General features: G+C 46.6%; 1 protein-coding gene across 11 annotated transcripts in view; it reads left to right on the forward strand.

The window, feature by feature from the left end:
• The first annotated feature begins 3,460 nt into the window (after window positions 1-3,460).
• The window catches only part of ZBTB17 (zinc finger and BTB domain containing 17), a 32,873-nt gene continuing 13,405 nt past the window's right edge, over window positions 3,461-22,928 (forward strand). For 7 of the 11 annotated variants that reach the window (XM_055083749.1, XM_055083748.1, XM_055083753.1 and 4 more), the window contains exon 1: window positions 3,475-3,591. In XM_055083749.1, the coding sequence (XP_054939724.1) occupies window positions 3,585-3,591 (7 nt within the window). In that variant the 5' untranslated portion in view covers window positions 3,475-3,584. Of the gene's footprint in view, window positions 3,592-5,721; window positions 5,809-22,928 lie in introns of all 11 variants that reach the window. The other 4 variants (XM_028487802.2, XM_028487808.2, XM_055083754.1 and 1 more) reach the window with 2 other exon arrangements.

A 22,928-nucleotide genomic window follows, 5' to 3' on the forward strand; every position in this document is an offset into this window, starting at 1 on the left:
GTAAAGGAAACCATTATATGAAAAGTGAGAAGAGAAAAAAAAAAGTAGCATTTGTAAATTAATACACTGTTATATAATTCATGATTTTTAAGCTGTTTATAATCAAATTGATAAACTAAATTATATAAATAGACATTTGTCAGTTTATCTACAGCGCTTCAAGTTTATATCCACAAGCTGGCCAACCAGTTAAAAAAATCTCCTTATTGGGAAAATGCAAGGTAGCCCATGTGTAAATAGTGACTGAGCTTTGGGAAGACTTTAGGGTAGGGGGTGGATGAGGTTTAGGCCGGAGACTTTGGAGGTGGTGACGGGCCCTGTGTCTCACTCTGAGGGCTAAGGGGACGAGGGGCTTAGAGGAGGAGGAGGTCGGGGTGAGAGAACCAGTTAGTAATACACTGGAGGAATGGCCCCTAGTGAGAAACCAGGAAAGTCAGTCCTTCACTCATTCAATCAACACATGTATACTTACTCCTGCCCTGTCCCAACCGCCCTGCCCAAATTTTTGCATTTCTTCCTCTCTATTACTCTAAAGAGTTTCCGTCATCTCACCGTCATTTAATGAAGACCACTATGGGGTCCAGATTTTATTCAACCAACTGTGCTGTTAGAACCATTCTCAGCTGGAACATTAAAACACCCAAATCTCTGTAATGTGCATTTGTATCGAGACATTCTGCCAAGTCTAATGTAATCTCCCTTCCTCCTGGACCTAGCACCTATAGAATCCAGTTACACCTACATTCCCCAGGTTTCAGCTCATTTATTAGTTAAGGTGCTCTCTCTCTCTCTCTCTCTCTTTCTCTTCCTCCTTCCCTCCCTCCTTCCTTTCCTTCCATCCCCCTTCCCTTCCCTTCCTTCTTTCTTTCTTGTGTGTAAGCCATCTCCATAGTCAGACTCTGTGCTTGTTCCCTGGGGCATTTTGGAATTAGACTCTCTTTATAGATCTGGAGACAAATGAAGGATGGTGGAGTGGTCTCTGAAAGGAAACAGCATCTCCTTGCAAAATAACTTCCTACTATGAGGTTATTACATGCTCTCCAGGGAAAGCAGGATCAGCCCATTCGATGGGAGGAGGGGCTGCTTCTGTGGCACAGGAGTTTCATTGAATTCTGGATTTGGGGAGTCAGGGAACTCAGTCATCTGCATCCACCCAAACACCCCCATTTCGATTCCTAAGTGTCCCTTGTTCCCAGTCAATGCATCTGGCCTGTTGCAGTTATACTGCAATTATATTACAACTTACATTGCAATTATATTGCAGTTTAGCAAACCACAGGATCAGCTCCATCCAATTTTTGACTGCATAAGCCCTGTGGCTACAAGAGATGAGAGAACACATTTAGAGAAGTCAGGAGTGGGCCCTGGTTCTCTGGCTCTGTCTTGAGCTGATAATTTAAACCCTAAATATTTCTTTTTTGAAACTCTTCAGTGTAATTATAAACAGCCAGTTCACCCCACAGTCCTTAGAGTCTTCACTCTCACCATCATGGTCAGTTGCAGCAGCTGCTCCATCTACAGACTTACCTTCATTAGGCACTTTCCTCTAGGCAACAATACTTATTGTGATGAATGGTAACTATGTAACTATTTTTTGTCTGCATGAAATAGACTAGATCTGCATCACCTTCAAACTTAATGCCCTGATTTCCATCTTTGAGGGTCAGTTTCCTGCAGAAATAGAAACCTCGCTGGACTTTCTCTTTAATTAAACTTTTTATTTTGAAATAATTGTAGGTTCACATGCAATTGTAAGAAACGATACAGAGCAATTCCATCCCCCTCCCCATCCTTTACCCAGTTTCCCCCAATGGTAACATCTTGCAAAACTGTAGTACAATATCACAACCAGGATATTTATATTGACATAGTCAAGGTACAGAACATTTCTATCACTGCAAAGATCCCTTACGTTGTTTCTAAGCTTATTTTAACTAGAAATGGATTTAATACAGAGAATTAAATATTTATAAACTTACTGGAGGGGCTGAAAGAATGGTCTCTAGACTGGGCTTTTATTAATGGCTCCCAGAATACCATAGAACTCACCAATTAGGAGCTATTACTTCTGCCACAATCAGGAAGATGGGGAATTGAGAGGCCACCACTGAGATTACTGCACTCAAGAACATATCACCACAGCAAGGGACCATGGATCTAAATTTGGGACTAGAAGCTGGTTCCCAGGCACTAGAATGCTGAGTTCGGCTGGCAACATCTCACAGATGCTTCTGAACATTCATGAAGCTGGAGACTGGCCACAATGCACTGCTGCAACCCCCCACATTTGCATGACCTTTCTTGTCAGCAAAAATCAGCTAACATCAGCAGGCCAATGGCTACTCCCTCTCTTCCACCCTCCAAATCTTACCTAGGATTCTAACTGCTACTGAGTCTGGGAAATAAAATTTTAACTTTTTAAATTCTGGAAGGAATGGATGCTGAGTCTCAATTGACTATATCCAACACAGATGACTCAGAAGTAGATTTGCATGCTTAGCATTGAGAAAACAGGAGAGTTCCTATCAGATTTGCTATCATTTTCCTGTAAGTGAAAGGGTGAAGTCAACTGCTGCTGAGTTTTTTAGTTTCTCTAGTTATTGTGAAGAGAGGAGCAGTCAATTGGCCAGACTGGCACTTGTTGAAGTCCCTCTTAAGGCTGGCAGTCATGGATTTGTAGGGAACACTCTGTTCCACTGTGTACTTTCTCCAATTGTGTTTGGCTATTTAGGTGTCGGCAAAGGGAAAAGAAGCACTTGGATTCACACAGGGTTGAAATTTTTACCAAATCCATGTGACAAAAAGACAAAGAGTAAAGGAGTTTTGGATTGTGGCAAGAGTGTTTTTAAAATTATGGATCATGAAAAATAAACAGGGTCGGAAGTGAAGAAAGGAGAAAGCCGAGGAACTGTTTGGAAGTAGAAAAGTCAATGGCCTGAAGGTGCTGAAAAGTTGGAAAGAGGCCACAGAGTGGCTGGTCACGTCTGCAGGCGGACTTTTGTTTCCAGGCACCCTCATTCACATCCAGGCTAATCCTGGATCTCCTCTAAACAGGGAAGCGGGTAGTGTTTGGCTCAGAAAGTAGAAAAACATAATCGTGGTTCTGCAGCTTTGATGCCACAACTAGGTTCACATCTCTGCTTCATCACTTGTAAGATGCGTGACAGCTGTCAATTCATCTACCCTGAGACTCTGTTTTCCCTTCAAAAGGGATTCAAAAACATCGTATGTTGGTGAGAGGACTTGAGATAATGCACGTAAAGCGCTTAACACAGTGCCTGGCACACAGTAAGCGCTGAACACGTAGGAGCCGTTACTGTTATATTTGGAATAGAAAACCAAGAAAGGGTTACAAATGCGAACAATTCTAAGTGCAGAAATACTGTATTACAGTAGACGCATGCGCCTGTCCACAAGCTACGGCTAGGGCGAACGCTGCGCATGCGCCGGAAGTTGCAGACGGGAAGCCAGCGAGGTCGGTTCCGCCCGACTCCAACATGGCGGCGCCCTTTGTCTGCTCTGAAGTGCTGTCCCCGGCCTCCTCGCGGCCGTGATGCACCTCCCTCTGCGGTGGGGTCCAGGACATGGCAGGTGAGGGTCAGCAAGCACCCGGGGCCGGAGGAGTCCCAGGAGTTGGGCGGAGGCGGCGCAGGATGGGGCGCGGCGGGACGCCGGGGACGGTTGTGTGGGGGAGGGGAGGGAAGTGGACTGGGAAGGGAACCCGGACTGAGGGGACCCCACAGGACAAGAGAGTGCGGGGCACATGGCTGGGGGGCGCCGCCCGGCGAGCGGGCGGGGAGTGGGCGGGCGGACCGGACTCGCCGTCCCGGCGAGGGAGCGCGAGTCGCCTCCGGGCTGGGTGACACCCCAGCTGGTAGCATCTCCGCCCCCGCCGTCCGGCTGTCACCGCCCCTTGACCCCGCGCGCTGCTGCTGGTGGGCGTTCTGAGGCCGCGAGGTGGCGGGGTGTAGGCGTAGCTCGCTTTGGCCGGCGGGGCCCGATGGCACAAGCCTGTCAGGGCCTAGGAGGAGCTTGCCGTGTAGGAGGCCGACACTGCCCCCGTATAAAATTATTTCATTCATTCGTTGGTTCCATAGACGGTGGTTCAGCTCCTGATAGGTTCTGAGAATAGAGAGAGTTATCCAGACTGGCATAGTGGTTAAAAAGTTTAAACTGTGGAGCCGGGCAGCCAGGTTTCAATCCCGACTCTGTGCTTGCCAACTGTGTCCTTCGTTAGTTTCTCGCTCCCTGTCTCGGTTTCCTCATCCTTAAAGCAGAGTTGAGAATAAAATCTGCTTCCTAAGATGGTTATAAAGATTAAATGAGGTAATAGGTATAAAATACTGAGAACACTTCCTGGCACAAAGTAAACGCTGTATGTGTTTGTTGCTGTTATCTTTCGTATCAGCATCATCACCCAGAGCTCAGAGATTCATGTGGGGGACATACAGATACATAGGCAATTCTGATATGATGGAAGAAAAGCAGAAAAGTTCTTGCTCTGGAAACACTGAGTAGAGGCACCTCACTCAGGCGAATCCAGGGAAGCTTCTGTTCCCCAGGAAACTGAGACCTGAAGGATGCTTGGGGAGTGCAGGCAGGAAAGGGGAAGAGTATTCTCAGTTGAAGATAGAATTTGTGAGAAAGCTGGGAAGCCAGTGTGATAATTAAATGAAGTTCTCTGCCTAGAGACAGAGATTAGAGGTAAGACTAAAGAGGCAGTCTGGTCTGGTCCTAGGGGGCCCTCCCCACTTTTCTTTTTTTTTTTTTGGCCACCACGCGACATGCGGGATCCTCAGTTCCCTGACCAGGGATCGAACCCGTGCCCCCTGCAGTGGAAGCCAGAGTCTTAACCACTGGACCACCAGGGAAGGCCCCTAGAGGGCCTTTTAAACTTAGCTGTGGACTTGAAATTTTAGGTTAATGGGACTCCATTTAAAAGTCAGATTTGTGGACTAGAAAGATCACTCTAGTTAAAGAACGTATTAAAGGGAGTGGGCCCGGAGGCCAATTAAGAGGCTACCAGAACTATCAGGTGAGAAACGAGGGTGGACTTGAGTTAGATTAGAGGCAGAAGGTGGGGAGAGATGTTTTGGAGGTAGACTTGACCAAAGTTGGTGATAACTTAGATGAGGGGTTTAGAGGCAGGGAGGAGTCAGGTTGACTCCACATTTTTGGCTGGTGGCTGGTGGCGTTGCTCAGTGGGACGGGGGGCAGGTTTGAGGAGGGAAGATAAATTTCGTTTTGAACATATTGAAAGTAGGTGCCTGTAAAACGTTCAAGTGGAGCTGTCCAGTGGTGATCTAGCATCCAACGAAGGTCACTAAAGTTGTGGGCAGGGATGTGTCACCTGGGTGAGGGTCTGGAATGAGAAGCACGGTGTCTGGGACATCCCAGAGGAATGCTAACGCTGTAATAATACTTGGACACAGCCTCATTGCTTTTGCTTATCGACCTTGTGTTATGTCTTTCGGTCAGCAGGCATTCCTGAGTCTAGGGAATGGGACTGGGTTTATTGATCTTTGTGTCTCAAGTGTCCAGCACAGTGTCTGGCATGCAGCAGGCCAGTAACAATCCAATTTAACACTTACTGAACACTTTGTGCCAGGCTCTGTGCTCAGTGCTCTGCATTTGCCTGTGTTTGGTGGATGAAAGGGCAGCTTTTAGGGAGCAGGTACCCTACAGTTTCTCATCAGATTTTCCACTTGGTCTTCGATTCAGGTAATGAGCTGGAGGAGGAGCGCCAAGCTGGAGTTGCCCCAGACAAACTGTCAGAACAGAGTAGCCTGGGCTACTTGGAAATCTGAGGTATGTCTGTAATACTCAAAGATGAAACAAACCAGGAGGTCAGTTTGTTCGTCCTTCTTCTCTAGGCTCAATGTGATTCAAATCACCCTTTCAAGATAGCTTTTTCTTTAAAATTATACAGTAATGACAAAATCCTAGTTAGTTTGGTTGGGAGAATGTTGATAATATTATTGTCGTTTTACTAACAAAGATCATGCTAGGTTAATCCCTGGGCAATGTTCACACCTTGTTTTAAGTAAGTACAAACCAAAATGCTCCAAAATACAGTGGCTGAAAGGAAATAGAGATGTATTCCTCGCTCCTTCACAGGCTGGAAGTAGGCAGTCCAGAGCTGGTCAGGGCAGCCCACTCTGTTCCATGAAGTTATCCAGACACAGGGTTTCATTGATCATGTGGCTCTCCTTGCTCAAACCCAGGCTTCCATCTCATGGACTAAGCTGGCTGCTCTAGCTCCTGCCATCACGGATGCACTCTGTCTGGCAGAGAGGGAAAGACAGAGTGGGGAGCACACGCTCATTCCTTTTAAGGTTCTAATGTTTAGAGATACATATTTTTGTACAACATGTCCCCAAATACAAGCATCTGGTGTACAACCAAAGGAGGAATCACGACTATTCCAGTGCTAGAGAGAAAGCTGGCTGACAGAACCTGCTCTGTCCCCAGTGTGACTGGATTGCTGGCTTTGGGGGTTGGGTCCAGCCCAAGGGAAGTCCACTGCACTGGTGAAAGGGGGCGGGGTATGTTTCCCAGGCCTCTGGGTCCCCAAGGCAGGCTACCCTGGCTTTGGGTAGTTTGTGTTGCTTGGGCCCAGGGAGTCCAGGCTTGTTTACTCATTCAGTGTTTTCTGTGCCTGACGTGTCAGACACTGTGCTGGGGGCTCAGGATGTGCAGATAAGTGAGACTGGATCCTGGGAGCAAGGAGCTCTTAGCCACATGGGTGATCACAGTACAACACAAGAAACGCCACAGATACCTGTTCAAGAGTGTGTGGTGTACAGAAGGAGGATGTCTAACGTTGGAAGGCTGTACTGAGGTGGTGAAGGTTCAGAGTACATGACATGTTTTGGATTGATAACTATAAAGGTCCCCTCAGATAGAGGCGGCAAGGACTCTGGAGTTGGGTGTGAATCCCGGCTTCCCTGGTTAGTGGCTCTTTGTCCTGAGGGTCAGTTACTTCATTCCTGTTCCTCAGTTTCCTCATCTGTAAAATAGGGATAACAATGTTTACTTCAGAGAACTGTTTTGAGAGTTATGTGAGGTCAAGCATGTAATTCACGGGATCTGCTGTGAACATGTCAGTTGCCTCCTGCTGCAAGGTGTGGGGTGGTTCGAAGCCAGAGAGACACGTTAGGATTGCAGTTGAAGAACGCCCAGACCGATAGGGAAGCCAAGTTGCGGTCTGTCCCTGTCGAGGCAGGAATTATCCAGGTTGTACTCAGAGGATCAAGGGCTGCTCTGTGCACTCCCTGTTTTTCTCAGGAGTTCCACCAACGTTCTAATTAAAGTTGTCAACCTGGATTCTCAGAGACCATACCATGTGATTTCTTAGCATCCTGCAATGACCTTGCGGCACTTCTTTTTTTTGGCTGCGTTAGGTCTTCGTTGCTGCATGCGGGCTTTCTCTACTTGGGGCGAGTGGGGGCTACTCTTCGTTGTGGTGCACGGGCTTCTCATTGCGGTGGCTTCTCTTGTTGCGGAGCACGGGCTCTAGACATGCGGCTTCAGTAGTTGTGGCGCGTGGGCTCAGTAGCTGTGGCTCGCGGGCTTTAGAGCGCAGGCTCAGTAGTTGTGGCGCACGGGCTTAGTTGCTCCGCAGCATGTGGGATCTTCCTGGACCAGGGCTCGAACCCGTGTCCCCTGCATTGGCAGGTGGATTCTTAACCACTGCACCACCAGGGAAGCCCCTCAGAGTACATTCTTACCTCCTATGATGATCATAGGTTTTCTTGCCTGTCTCCCTGTGAGACCACCAGCAGCTCGTGGGCAGAGACAGTCTTATTTCTCCTGGTATTCCCACTGTGTAGGTCATTTCCTGGCACGCAGTTGGTGCTCAATAAACATTGTTGGATGAATGGATGATCGGCCAATGGGGCTGGAGAGACCTCCAGAGTGATGAGGGTTTGGCGTGCTATTAATGAAGAGAGGACAACCCAATGGTTTATTTGGTGTTTGGGTGTAATGTGGGATGTGGACGTGGTAAACTTTGACCTAAACTATGAGAGTCTAGGTCAGAGATAGTTTCTCTGCTTTCTTTTTCCAGTAGAGCAGGGTTTCTCAACGTTGACATTATTGCCATTTGGGGCTTAGTGAGTCTTTGTCTTGGGGGCCGTCCTGTGCACTTCAGGATGCAAGTAGCATCCCTGGCCTCTGCCCACAGATGCCAGTAGCCCCCACCTACCTCCAACTATGGCAGCTGAAAATGTCTCCAGAGGAGGCTGTACGTCTCCTGGGGCAAAATTGCCCCCAGCTAAGAACCCCTGAGGTACAGGGTGCTGGTTAGAAGCATGAACTTCTAAGCCAAGCATACCTGAGCTGGTCCTTATACTTACTAGCTGTGTGCCTTTGGGCAAAGTACTTGACCTCTCTAAGCCTCCACTTCCTCGGGTGTGAAGTGGAGATAATGATGACCTCACACTAACTTTATTGGGTGGAATTAGTAATGAGGTAATGCATGTAAAATGCTTAGTCAAGTCCTTGACTCCATAATTGGTAACTAGCATTATTATGTGTTAGGAGAGGATGACCCTGTGAGGGTCAAGAAAGAAAGTGTGCAGAGTTGAGGAAGAAAAAAATGTTTAGGACAGGAATACATGCATGAGGTCCAAAAATCAGAAGGTTCTAATAAAAGTACTGGGGAAAGTAAGTCACCCTCCCACGCCTGACCCGGTTCCCCTCCCAGATAACTATTAACAGCGTTTGTGTGTCATGCCCGGGCTCTTCTGTGCGTATATATGTCTGTATGTATATATAGGGAAGACCATTTTTAAGTGCCAAATGGCTTGATTTTGTTGTACATATACTGAACCTTCCATTTAGAACGCTGAAAGGGCAGCCTCTTTGGGCAGAGCTTCAGTTTTAACAGTTTGCCACAGAAGAGAGCAGGTGGCCCACTCTCTACCGTCCTGGAATTCCCCCAAGGTGGTGCCGCGTGGGTGGCACAGAGGTACTCAGACATGATGTCTGGCAGGGTAACAGACACCACAAAAGGGGGGGACCCCAACCTTAGAGGAAACGAAAAACTCCCAGTACATTTTGTGCACAAAGCATATTGTCCTGGAGACCATAATCTACCTCTTTTGCTGGCCACATTTTTAAATGATTGAAATCATAGAGGTCACAAAGAGTAGGTATTTTAGCACCGAGTGCTTTCAGCATTTGCTGCAGATGTGTGTGTTGAGTGTCAGCATAGGTGCCTGGCACTCTCGGAGGTCCTCATGGGTGTCAGTAGCTCAACAGTCCAAGGACCAATTAAGGTTGACCTCAATGATGTAGTCACAGATACGTACAGAAAACCAGAGCATGGGCTCTTCCATTCAAACCTGCTTGTTATGAATTGGAGAGATCAGCCTTGAGCTTCAAAGGAAGGAAGCAAAGGGCATGGTTAGAATTGAGAGTTGTTCACTCATGTCTAAAACGCAGAATGCAGAGGCTCAGAGGTGGCAATTCCAGCTGAGAGTAGGGACCTAGCCCGAAGGGAGGCTTGGTGGGTTCATTGTAACATCAAAAACATACTCAGCTTCTGGTCTTAAAAGGTCTGGCAGCAGAACCTGTTCTCCCCACCCCACCCGCACTACTTCCTGTGCTGGCCGATTAATCTAAGCAGTAATTTTCCTGTCCTGAATGGAAGGCTCCAGGGTTCAGTGGGAAGTTGTATCTCTCCCGCTTGGAGCCAGGGTGGTGAAGCACTTCTCATTACTATAGTTTCAGGGCTGGGTGGGCCCCTGTCAGGGACTTTCCTGGTTTAGTGTAACTCAGTCAGCTGCCCAAGTTAATGCTTCAAAGCATTGCTTAAAGTCAGAAGGAACATTGTTTAATTTTGTAAATTGTCCTTTTAAATATTGTGTAGATACAAAAGAATACTGTACCATATAAAGGAAAAGGATACAAGGAACACCCATGTACCCATCACCCAGTTTACAAAAAAGAATGTTACCATTACCTTTGGAGTGCCCCTCCCTGATTCTGTCCCATTCCCACCCCCACCTAATCACTGAATTTGGCTTTTATCATTCTCTTGCTTTTCTTTTTTTTACTTTTTTTTTTGGCCGCACCGAGCCTGCTTGTGGGATTTTAGTTCCCTGACCAGGGATTGAACCTGGGCCACAGCAGTGAAAATTCTGAGTCCTAACCACTGGACTGCCAGGAATTCCCACCTCTAGCTTTTCTTTATAGTTTTACCACATGTGTTTGTATTGCTAAGCAATGTATTGTTTAATTTTGCATGTTTTTGAACTAAATAAATCATTTTGTTATTTTTCAGTGATCTAAATTTTTTGCTTAACATGTTCTTGAGATTAATCCATGTTACATATAGGTGTATTTCATTTTCACTGATGAATTATGTTCCATTATATGAGAACATATCCGTTCTATTGTTGGAAGATTTTTTTTTTTTTTTTTTTTGCGGTACGCAGGCCTCTCACTGCTGTGGCCTCTCCCTCCGCGGAGCACAGGCTCCGGACGCGCAGGCCCAGCTGCCACGGCCCACGGGCCCAGCCGCTCCGCGGCATGCGGGACCCTCCCGGACCGGGGCACGAACCCGTGTCCCCTGCATCGGCAGGCGGACCCCCAACCACAGGTCGGTCCTTTTTTTTTTTTTTTTTTTTTTGCGTTACGAGGGCCTCTCACTGCTGTGGCCTCTCCCTCCGCGGAGCACAGGCTCCGGACGCGCAGGCCCAGCTGCCACGGCCCACGGGCCCAGCCGCTCCGCGGCATGCGGGACCCTCCCGGACCGGGGCACGAACCCGTGTCCCCTGCATCGGCAGGCGGACCCCCAACCACTGCGCCACCAGGGAAGCCCCCGTTCTATTGTTGATGGACATTTGATTTGTTTCCAGTATTTTGCTGAGACAGACAGTGAGGCTATGACCATTCCTGGGACACACGTGTACAGCCTCTCAGGGTACACCCCTGGGAGGAGGACTGGATCACAGGGTGCGTGCATCTTCAATTTGACCAAATAATACCAAATAGTTTCCAAAGTGGTTTCCCCAGTTTACACTTCAACTGACAATTCTGTTTGCTTCACATCCTCCAAACAATGGTATTATCACATTTAAAAATTTTTACTAACCTGTTGTAAGGTCAGTGATACTTTATATGGTTTTTTCTTTTTTAATTTATTTTGTTTATTTTTGGCTGCATTGGGTCTTCGTTGCTGCATGCGGGCTTTCTGTAGTTGCAGTGAGCGGGGGCTCGTCTTCCTCGTGGTGTGTGGGCTTCTCATTGCGGTGGCTTCTCTTGTTGCGGAGCACGGGCTGTAGGCGCCCGGGCTTCAGTAGTTGTGGCTCACAGGCTCTAGAGCATAGGCTCAGTAGTTGTGGTGCACAGGCTTAGTTGCTCCACGGCATGTGGGATCTTCCCAGACCAGGGATCGAACCTGTGTCCCCTGCGTTGGCAGGTGGGTTCTTAACCACTGCGCCACCCTGCGTTGGCAGGTGGATTCTTAACCACTGCGCCACGAGGAAAGCCCCCTCGTGGTTTTGATTTGCATTTTAATGATTATTAGTGTGTTGAGCATCTTTTCATGCATTAATGGATCATTCAGGTTTCAGCTTCTCTGAAACAACTGCTTAAATCTTTTGCTCATTTTTAAAAATTGAATTGTTTGTCTTTTTATTTATATGTAGACTTTGTTTCTTGTTTTTTGTTTTGATACTAATCGTTTGTCAGTTAGATGTGTTGTAATTATCCACTTCCAGTTTGTGGCTTGTCATGTCACTCTAGTTTTTTTTTTAATGAAAAGAAATTCTTTTATTTTTTTAAAAATTAATTATTTATTTGGCTGCATTAGGTCTTTGTTGTGGTGTGTGGGCTTCTCATTGCGGTGGCTTTTCTTGTTGTGGAGCACAGGCTGTAGGCGCGCGGGCTTCAGTAGTTGTGGCATGCAGGCTCAGTAGTTGTGGCTCATTGGCTTAGTTGTTGTGCGGCATGTGGGATCCTCCTGGACCAGGGCACGAACCTGTGTCCCCTGTATTGGCAGGCAGATTCTTAACCACTGCACCACCAGAGAAGTCCCCAATGAACAGAAATTCTTAATTTTAATATAATTTATCAATTTTTTAATAGCGCTTTTTGTTTCTTTTTAAGAAGTTCCTACTTCAAGTTTATAAAGGTATTCCCCCATATATTGTCTTCCAAACATTTTATGATTTTTCCTTTTACATTAAGTTCTTTAGTCTGTTTATAATTATTTTTGTGTATGGTGTGAGATAAGGAACTAATTTCTTTTTCTTTTTTTTTTTTTTTTTTTTTTGTGGTATGCGGGCCTCCCCCGTTGCGGAGCACAGGCTCCGGACGCGCAGGCCCAGCGGCCATGGCTCACGGGCCCAGCCGCTCCGCGGCATGCGGGATCCTCCCAGACCGGGGCGCGAACCCGGTTCCCCTGCATCGGCAGGCGGACGCGCAACCACTGCGCCACCAGGGAAGCCCTCTTTTTCTTTTTTTTTAAATAAGCACATCAGATTGTCCCAGTACTATTTATTGAAAAAATATATCCCTTTCTTGTGGGTCTTTAATGTCACCAGTAACCATTATCATACATCAGGTGTCCACAAATGTATGGGTCTATTTCTGGCCTCTTTACCATCTATTCTCTATCTGTTTGCCAGTATCACACTGACTTAATTTCTGAGTTTTCATATAATAATTCTTGGTATCTGGTAAGGCTTTGGCCCTTTGCTTTTCCATCTTCATTTTAGATTGTGCTTATCAAATTCATAAAAATTGTTGGAGTCTTTTATTAGAATTGCTTTGAATTTTATTAGAATTGAATTTATTACATATCAATTTGGATAGAGTTGACATTTTTATGATATTGATCTTTTGATCCACGAATATGGTATATCTCTCAATTTACATAACTTACCAAATTCTAACATTAGTCAGTGTCTTTACACTTTACTCTCAAGCAGTTAGGACCTTAACTCACTTTACTTCTTAACACTCCCTCCTCAACTTTTATTCTATAGGTGTGTATGTTCTTTTTCAATTTTAGAAGATGTAATTTGTTCAGTATTTGTTTAGATTTACTTATTTCTTACTACTTTAGTTGGTCCTCACTCCTTCTTGCATTTAATACTTTCATTCTGGGATCACTTTTATCTACCTGAAGTGTATCTTTTATAATGTGTGAATTTGGGCTGTAGTCCATTTGGGGGCCATCTAACGGTTACAGACTCTCCCAGGGAGAATTTTATACCCCTCCATTTGGTGCCAAGATTTCATATAGGCTTCTTCTGTGCCATCTTCTTTCCACTAAGATATAACCCTTTGGGGCCAGCTTTATTCTGGAGGGCCCTCCCGAGAGACCTCCCTTCTTGGAGACAGGGGGAGAACTCGAGCTTGCTCAGTTCTGCAAATGCCCTCGCTGCCCACCCTCATAGCTCCACTTGCAGTCTGGATCCCAGCTTTTGCTTAAGTTTGTTTCATCTGTCAGTATTCCTTACTGACTTGCCAGTTCTTCGATGCATTTTAAAAGATGTCAAACAATTTTTCTTCAGTATTTGTAGCCGTTTGTAATGAGAGCCAGCCAGGGTACCTGGTGTGCCATGCTTCCAGAAATTAAGATGCTTCAGAGTTTCAATTTTGTGTTTCATTTGGAAGCAACAAACTCTGCAGGTTAGAACTAAGACTTGGTAATGTTCACTTCTGGCTTTTTTTTAATAACATGTTTTGTGACACTGATTAGTATAAGGAAAGGGAGTTGGTAAGCGCCGATTAATGACAGAGAATTTGCCCTTTTGGGACAGACTAAGGACCTGGTGAACCCAGAATTCCGTGTCTGTCCACAGAAGTTTTGTCCTTGTTTAAAGTGAAAAGAGGACAGCTTGTAGAGTGTGGTGGACTTTGGCCTTGAATTTGGGCATCTTGTTGAGACCTGGGTCGGATGACAACCCCTCTAAGCCTCATTTTGCTCATCTGCACAATGGGGGTGATCATATTAATACCCTCCCAGAGGACTATTGTGGGTATGGATGAGGTAGCATGTATATATGAAACACTTTGCAGGCAGGTTGCCGTGGCAGCTACTCCAGTTACTCCCTTAGTGACCCCTGTTAGACGTGTGCTCTCCACAGGTCGCTGCCCTTGGGAAACAGCGAGCCTACTATTTCTCTTGGCAGTAACCGCCCCTCAAGCATTTAGCATGGTGGGACTTATTATTAGCAAGACTGTGTTTTCTCTAGATGCAGTCCCACAGTCCCACGCACAGTCCTTTACCAGGACTCATGATTTCCTTACAGCTGGGTAATACCCCACCAGGCTGAGAAATTGTAGCCTCTGCATGGTGGACTGTCCGATCAGTTACTTACATCCAAGCATTAATTTGTACCTAACCAATGAATGTATTTAGAATTTACATCGGCACTGACAGGTCTGACCCAGTGTACCACCTTCTGCTCCTGCCTGCTGGGGACATACACTGACCTACAGTGGAAACTCAGTCTTTTCAGTCTTTGCCAGTTTGAAACTGGAAGTGGTAACTTGTGCTTAGTCATATTTCTTTGATTATTGGTGAGGTTGAACATCTTTTTTCTGTATCGAGTATATTGACCACTCGTATTTCTTCTTTTGTGAATTGCCTGTTCATTTCTCTGACTCATTTTTCTGTTGGGAGATTTTTTCTTGTTGTTTAATTTTAATAACAGCTTTATTGAGACAGTCACATACCATACAATTCACCTATGTTAAGTGTACAAGGCAATGGCTCTTAGTTTATTCACAGAGTTGTGCAGCCGTCACCACCAGAACATTTTCATCATCCCCAAAAGGAACCCACAGCCCATTAGCAGTCACTCCCCATTTACCTCTGTCTCCCCCAGACCTAGGCAACCACTTTCTATCATTATGGATTTGCCTGTTCTGGGCATTTCATATAAATGGAATCACGCAACTTGTAGCCTTTTGTGGCTGGCTTCTTTCATGTAGCACAATATTTTCAAGGTTCATTCAGGTTGTAGCACATATCAGTACTTTTCTTATTGTCAAGTAATACTCTATTGTATGGATATACCACGTTTTATTTATCCATTCATTAGGTGATAGACATTTGGGCTGTTTTGACCTTTTGACTATTATGAATAACGCTGCTGTGAACACCTGTCTACAAGTTTTGTGTGGATGTACGTTTTCATTGTTGATTAATTTTAAGAGCCTTTTATATATCAGGACTGTTAACCCTTATTTTCCATATAGGCTGTAAACATTTTCCCCCAGTTTATATTTGCATTTGGGAAGTTGAGAAGATAAGGGTAGAAATGTGAATGAAACAGAACATTTAGGTTTCTGACCAGTCTTTCATACCCCTAAGAATTAAGTTTGTGTACCCTCACTTCCCCACCCCAGTCCCCATAAGCAGCCCCTTGGGGCTGGCCTGCTTTCTTTCATGGCTGTGCGGGTGCTCTCTCTGTCTCTCTTTCTCTGTGTCTCTGTCTCTCAGCCTGCCTGCCCTAGAACCAGGCAGCACTTGGGGTGGTTTCCAAGTTTCTCTCAGAAGCTCGCACTTCAAAGTAGCTGTGGCTGAAAAACCGCCAGGGTTGCAAGTCCTCCATTAAAAGGCCTCACGCTGCTGCAGGTGGCGGGGGGGAGGGGCAGGAGGTCCGCAGCGCTGTTTCTTCAAGGGCCAGCGCTGAGGCCTGAGCTGCTTCTAATCCTCCCAGGGCTGCTGTCCAAACACTCTCTTCTGGAGCGACACTCAGCATCTGGATTTGAGTAGCCTCACAGTTTTAAGAAATCCTTGGAAATTGAGACATTGAATTCTTGACCACTTTCTGTCCAGGCCTATCTTAAGTTTTTGAGGTCTCCTAGAATATTCCTCTAAAATATCCTCTTACACATTTAGTTTTGCCCAGTCAAGTTTTACAGAATATTAACTTTAGTTTAATCCTGTTTGGAATAGTCAATGTACGACTTGATGTTGGCTTATATAGTTCATAGATGTTCGTATACAGTTTGTAGTTGATGTTCATGTCCTATGTAGTTCATGTTCATAGTTGGAAATCTTGATTTCCAATATAGGGAAAGTTTTAGATGAAAAAAAAAACTCTGCTAAATGCTAGATAAATATCTCATTTTTATTGCCATTCACATGGTGTCTGTTATACTTCAAATGCATGCATTTGTAATCTGCAATCTTATTAATGAAATCATTTACTCAACATTTATTAAATCTTAACAGTAGAAGGGACCTTCACAGTTACTAATCGTAATGAGGAAACAAACCCAGAAAAAGTCAGTCACATGAAAAGCATGTGCTACATTGAAGTCCATATACATCTGCCTCCTAATAATTAGTATTCAACCTACTTTTTTCTTTTGCTTTGGATTCTTGATCTTAACTAATACCATGGGACAACTTATCCTTCCTTTGGACTTGTCATATTCTATCCTCTTCCTCAATGAAAGCCTCGTTGCTCCTCCAAAATCATCATGTTCTTTGTAGAAAGAAGGTAGCAGGACTTCCCTGGTGGCGCAGTGGTTAAGAATCCACCTGCCAGTGCAGGGGATATGGGTTCAATCCCTGGTCCGGGAAGATCCCACATGCCACAGAGCCACTAAGCCCGTGCGCCACAACTACTGAGCCTGCTCTCTAGAGCCCACGAGCCACAACTACTGAAGCCTGCGCGCCTAGAGCCCATGTTCCGCAGCAAGAGGAGCCACCGCAATGAGAAGCCCACGCACCACAACGAAGAGTAGCCCCTGCTCGCCACAACTAAAGCCCGCACACAGCAATGAAGACCCAACACAGCCATAAATAAATAAATAAATAAATTTTTTTTAATTTTTAAAAATTTATTTATTTATTTAATTTTTGGCTGCATTGGGTCTTCGCTGCTGCCCGCGGGCTTCCTCTAGTTGCAGTGAGCGGGGGCTACTCTTTGTTGCGGGGCGCAGTCTTCTCATTGCGGTGGCTTCTCTTGTTGCAGAGCACAGGCTCTAGGCGCGCGGGCTTCAGTAGTTGTGGCTCACGGGCTTAGTTGCTCCGCAGCATGTGGGATCTTCCCGGACCAGGGCTCAAATCCGTGTCCCCTGCACTGGCAGGCGGATTCTTAACCACTGCGCCACCAGGGAAGCCCCCCAATTTTTTTTTTAATTAAAAAAAAAAGAAGGTAGCTTTTGCCTTCAAGTACAAAGCACCTCTGCCTTGCCTTATGGTTACGGTTGAGTGGAATAAGCATTGCAGTTTGCAGGGCCTTTTCCTGATCTTTTTTCAGGTTGAAGCTTCATCTGTCGTGGGTGCCTGGGTTACTGGTGAGATTTCACGTCCATTTTTAGAGGATAGGGCCGGGAGGAGAGCATTGGGTTCCCCATTTTCCTGTAATAGATTGATGTTGCTGGCATGGGTTTATATGTAGTCATATAAGAATGATGATGGCCAGCGGCAGCTCTGTGAAGTGGAAACTTTTATTATATCTGCATTTTACAGAAAGGAAATTGAGGTGCAGAGATTTGCCCGAGGGACTTAACCAGCTTTGGCTGGATTCCAAGGCAGGGGTTTTAACCGGGTGTGGGGAGTCAGTCAGCCCACTGAGTGTGTGTGACTCTCCCAGGAGAGGCCTTCAGTGCCTTCAAAGTGTCGGAGGGGTTCATCTGGGTCTGGAAAAGGCTACCAGCTGCTCTTCTAGGGGATTTTCCATTTAGTCCCCTTAAGGAATTTTTGCTCATCAAGTTTTCCCGAGTGACACATTCTTTGTGCAAATTATCATAATTTTCCATTTCCCTTATGAGAAATTTTTCCTGTTGAGAAGTTTTCAGTCACCAAGTCTTGTAGAAAATGTCTGAAAGGTTTTACGGTGAATAGAAACAAAGAAACTCTGACTTTGTGGACATTTTCTTTTTTTCTCTCTTTTTTCTTTCTTCCCTCCTTCCCTCCTTGTTTTACTTTCTCAGTTTTAATATTTTAGTAGATAACATTTACAAATGGTAAAACAAAACAAACAAACAAAAAATCCAGAAAAGATACAGAGTGAAAAGTGTAAGTCCTTTCCCCCCTTCCCCTGCTGCTCTGAGGGGGTCCCTGTTATCACTTTCTTGTGTGTCCCTCCAGAGATGTGGGCGTTTTCTTTGAAACGTGAGTAAGAGGTAGGAATTCTCAGCCTGGGATGTGTTTTGTTTTTTTTGTTGTTTGTTTTATTTTTGGCGGTACACGGGCCTCTCACTGTTGTGGCCTCTCCTGTTGTGGAGCACAGGCTCCGGACGCGCAGGCCCAGCGGCCATGGCTCATGGGCCCAGCCGCTCCGCGGCATGTGGGCTCCTCCCAGACCGGGGCTCGAACCCGTGTCCCCTGCATCGGCAGGCGGACTCTCAACCACTGCGCCACCAGGGAAGCCCATGGGATGAGGGCCCAGCGCTGCGGGACTTCCTGAGTTGCTTTTCTGCTTCTGCTCTTGCCCTTTCAGCCTGTTCTCCATATACTCATGCAGCCAGAGTGACCTTTCAGAAATGTGAGTCCGAAATGTGGCTCTCTCTTGCTTAAACCCCTGGCATGACTCCCATCAGCTGGGGATGAAGCTAAGTCCTGGTGTGATAGGTGTGGCCTCCAGCCTGTCCCTCCAGCTGCATTTCTCACTGCTTTTTCCACTCACTTGTTACTCTCATGTGAAGCGTGCTGTTCTCCCCCGGCCCAGTCCCCAGGCGTGCACACCACTCTTCGTCATGCATCCACACCATTGCTTGCGCTGATCTTTACCTGGACGCCCTTCCTGCCTTTGTTCGTGTGTTTTTAGATGTACTAGGCACCACTTCCTTCCAGGTTGGCACTCAGTGGCACCTTTCAGCTCTCATCAGTGGGTAGTGACAGTCTGGGTCTTTCTCTCCGGGGGAAGGTCCTCGAGAGTGGGTGCCCAGACAGCCTTGGCCTTACTCCCCTTGGAGCCGCCAGCTCCCAGCAGGGCACCCGCACTAGGTAGTGCTCTGCAGTTGACTTTAAAGTACTGTCCACTACCCTGTCCCCTCAGCCCACCACATGCAAAGATTGGACCCCGAATCCATCTATATTTAACTTGAGTGGGTGATTCTTCCCAGGCTTTCTGCCCTAAGTCACACAATCACAAAGACCTGACAGCAGAAGTTCGAAGCCAGGTGGGAACAAAGTCCATGTGCTTTTTTGTCACATTGGACCAGAGTGTGGCTACTTTGGTCTCCAGCTGCCTTCCTGAGGCCTTGACCAGCTGCCTTGTCCAAAAGGAGCCATGTGATTCACTGGTAAAGGGACTTCACTGGGATAACCTGGTTTGTTTTGTTTTAATTAATTCATTTTTTCCTTGTTTGTTTCACTGTGTATCAGTCACAGACTTTGTTAGAGAAAAAATATCTAATTCTACTCTTGCCAAGATTTGTGCGATACTCCCTGTTATTTATCTTCTGTAATCCTTGCAGCCATTGTGTATGTGGTGGTTCTCCAATTTAATGGGTGAGCAATCTAGAACTCAGGGAAGCTTGCTTGAGCCCCCTTGGTGATATTGGAGCCAGGATTCAAATGCATGTGCTTTGAGGCTGAGTCCATAGGTCTTGTCTCTTCTTTATACGATAATCTCTCCCAGGGTGGTCCCATTCCACCTTGTGGCAAAGACCAGAATGAAGTGAAGAGATCTGTTCAACCATCTCTGCTGTTGACATCTCAGCTGTAATTGGCCAAAACAGAACTCTTGCTTTCCTCCCACTAAACCTTTGCTCCCACAATCATTCCTCACCTCAGTAAGTGGCACTGCCACTTGGCCAGGCTAAAACCTTGGCCAGGTTTCTCAGGCTAAAAATTTTGGTGTCATCCTTGACTCCTTTCTTTTCTCACAACCCACATCTACTTGATCAGCCATTATGTTGGCTCCACCAAAACATATCCCTACTCTGACTACTTCTTTCCACCTCCACCTCGGAGGAGGCGGGAGGAGGCCACCTCCCTCCCTTGCTTCTCTCCTGGTGTCCTACGTCCACGCTTTGCCCCCTTGCAGTCACCCTTCTGCTCTCAACCCTCCTAGGGCGCCCCAGCATGCTTAGAACTCCAGAGCCTCTCCTGCTGCCGACCTCAGCGCGCCTCAGCCTCCCACTCGCTTCCTCCTTTTCAGGCACGCCGGCCCCTTTTGCCAAGGTCACACCCGTCTCAGGACCTTTGCATTTGCTCTACCTTGTACCTACTGTAACGGTCCCTGGGCTTGTGGTAGCATGGCTCACTCTTCATTCTGGTCTTTGCTTAAATGTCACCTCCTCAAGAGACGTCCTCCTTGACCCTTCTCTTAGATAGTTAATAGCCCCTGCCTCGGCTTGCTTTGGTTTTCTTCACAGCACTTAGTATGTGACATTATGTATTATATTGATTTATTACCTGTCTTCCCCGCTAGGCTCAAAGTGAGAATACCGTCCCTAAGGTGAGCACAGAGTAGGCACTCATTAAATGTTTGAGAAATTCTTTGGTCTTTGTTTATATCTGTTTCTTAATTTATGGACTGAGGACCCCTAGGGGGAATGCAGTAAGTATGAGTAGTTGTGCAGCTGTATCACACCACAGATCTTCTGTATCTTAGGGGAGATTTGTCATTCACTTACATAGAACTGTTTCTCAAATACATATTAATGCTTGTGATGTTGTGATGAATAGATGGGAAATTCATTTTTCATAGTGGTTTTTGTCTATATTTTTTCAGTTAACAAGCACCAAAAGTACAATGATCATTTCATGAGGGTCCACAGAATATTCTGACCTTGAGTTGATCATATTCAACAAGGCCAGGAATTCGTTGTATACCAGGCGTGTTCCCCAACTTGATTTGAGGGCAAAGTCCTAGGGTAGGTGCTATAAACAGCTGTAAGGAAGAAACAAGAAGTCGGCCTACCCAGCAATGAGTTTATTAAACTTGGTAGGGGAGTCCACCTACCATTATAATTTCAGGCTGTGTCCATGTGCCACCACCACTCAGGGAGTACTGGGCAGAGGGGAGCAGGGGGGACGTTGGGAGAATGATCAGACCCCATGCCAGTCCCACATGTTCTGATTTTGTCTTTTTGGTAGCAAGGCCCTTGATTTATCCCGTGTCAAGCTTCAAGAGTCCCCAGAGCAAGTACTAGCGTGATGGGTTCTAAACTGGCACAGGTGCTGGGATACAGGACACACTTTCTTCAGGGCCAGCCAGCCTTCCCGCTCAGCCACGTTCCTAGAGCAGTGGGGTCCATCGGGGGTCAGGGAAAGGGATGTCCACTCCCTCTTCAGAAGTGTGGTTAAATTTAGAGATAGTACAAGTTGTGTAGTTTGAAAAGCAAAGTCAGTAGCACAGTTTATATTCAGACATTATTTTTAGATTTAGAAAAAAGTCAGTGTTTTTTATAACACAAACTTCAACAAAGCAAACGGTACTGAATCTTGGCAGGGAGCATTCTGTAGAAGGAAGCAGTGCTTTTCAGGGTGGGGGCCCCTATTCAGGAGAAGATGAAGCGTCTGGGGCTGTTGGGAAGGGCTGAGTCAGGTTTGTGTGTTTCTACAAAGTGGAAGTGGACTTTAAAAGTTTGAGAAATGCAAGCTTAATATGAGAGCTGTGTTTGCTGGGCAAGGAGGAAAGTTCCAGTATGGTTGGTTTTGTTGATATTTGCTTCTCTGCCACGTTGCGCTGAAAAGGGACGGGTTGTCACAGCAGGTGGGTTGGTGGAGTTGAGCAGGTAGCTTTCATGTTTGCAGGGCTGGCCTGCTGGGAACTTCCGTTCCCTTGGCCTGAGTTTGTGTATGCCAGGTTGTGTACACGAGCCCCCAGTATTTCTGGAAAATCAGGAACGCCGATCCCTGTCACCCGCTCTCAGGTGCCTCGAGGCCCTTGGATGGCTGTCTCCTGTCCAGGCCTGCAGCTGGCACAGCATGTTCTGGGAGCTGGGGACTGTTGTTCATCAAGATGGGGGGGCGTCTCCTGGTGGTAGGCCAGTTGTTTCCTGGCTAATGGTTTCCCTCTGTGCAGCAGTTTGGAAATGCATGCAGTTCAGTGCCCGCTAATAACCTGGCCAATATTTCATGTTTGACAGGTGCCCATTTGACTCTGAGATGCAGCGTTGCTCTGTGGACCCACTTAGAGCTCTGGGCAGGTGCTCCAGCCTTCAGCCAGGAGCACCCTTGGGGTTTATGGAACAGTTGTTCAATATAAAGTGCTTCCCTGACAGAGAAAATCGCTCTGAGTGGTTCTTGCCCAGTGCCCCCCGTCTCTTCATGTTAATTGGGCTCCGGGATTTTTCCAGACTGCATTTAGAAGGAATAATGGCTTGTGATTACAACATCTAAACAAGGTTCAAGTCACCAAGTAGTTTTTGAGTACACCCGAGGTGCCCAGCGTAAAAGGATATGTAGAAACCATCTGATGTGGTCTTTGGCCTGAAAAAACATGGAGTCAGCATCTCTGCTTCCTGGCAACAGTCGTTTGCTGGGTGCTTACCACATGCCAGGCACTGGGCAGGCCCTTTGCTTACGTTACCTAGCTTAATCCTGTAAAGAACGTGGGAAGTAGTCCCCCTGGCTCCACTGTGCCAGAGGAGAGCTTTGCTGTAGGTCACCCGCGGGTGTGGTAGGTGGCAGGACCTGGAGGTGAGCCTACTTGGCTTTGGCCCCAGCGGCTCTGCTGCCTCCGTGGTGCCGAGCTGCCTCTCAAGTCCTAACTGTTGGAGGCAGCAGGGTGGAGCTTGGGGCCTGGTGTAGCCACGCTCTTAGTTTTTAGGTGATTGGACTGTGCCACACGTGGTGCCGTGCTGCTTGGCGTGTTGAAGACCCTCCATAAATGCCATTTTGTTGTTACCGTGGGGATCTGGGACTCAGGTTTTGTTGAATTGAGCAGAGTGGATTTCACGACCCAGGGAGAAACTCTTCTCACGGCAGCAGTCTGTGTGCGGATGTTTTGGATCCGAAAGGCCAATGAGATGGATTGTGTTTTCTCCGG

This window comes from Physeter macrocephalus, chromosome 3 (assembly GCF_002837175.3).
Source record: "Physeter macrocephalus isolate SW-GA chromosome 3, ASM283717v5, whole genome shotgun sequence".
NCBI lineage: Eukaryota > Metazoa > Chordata > Mammalia > Artiodactyla > Physeteridae > Physeter > Physeter macrocephalus.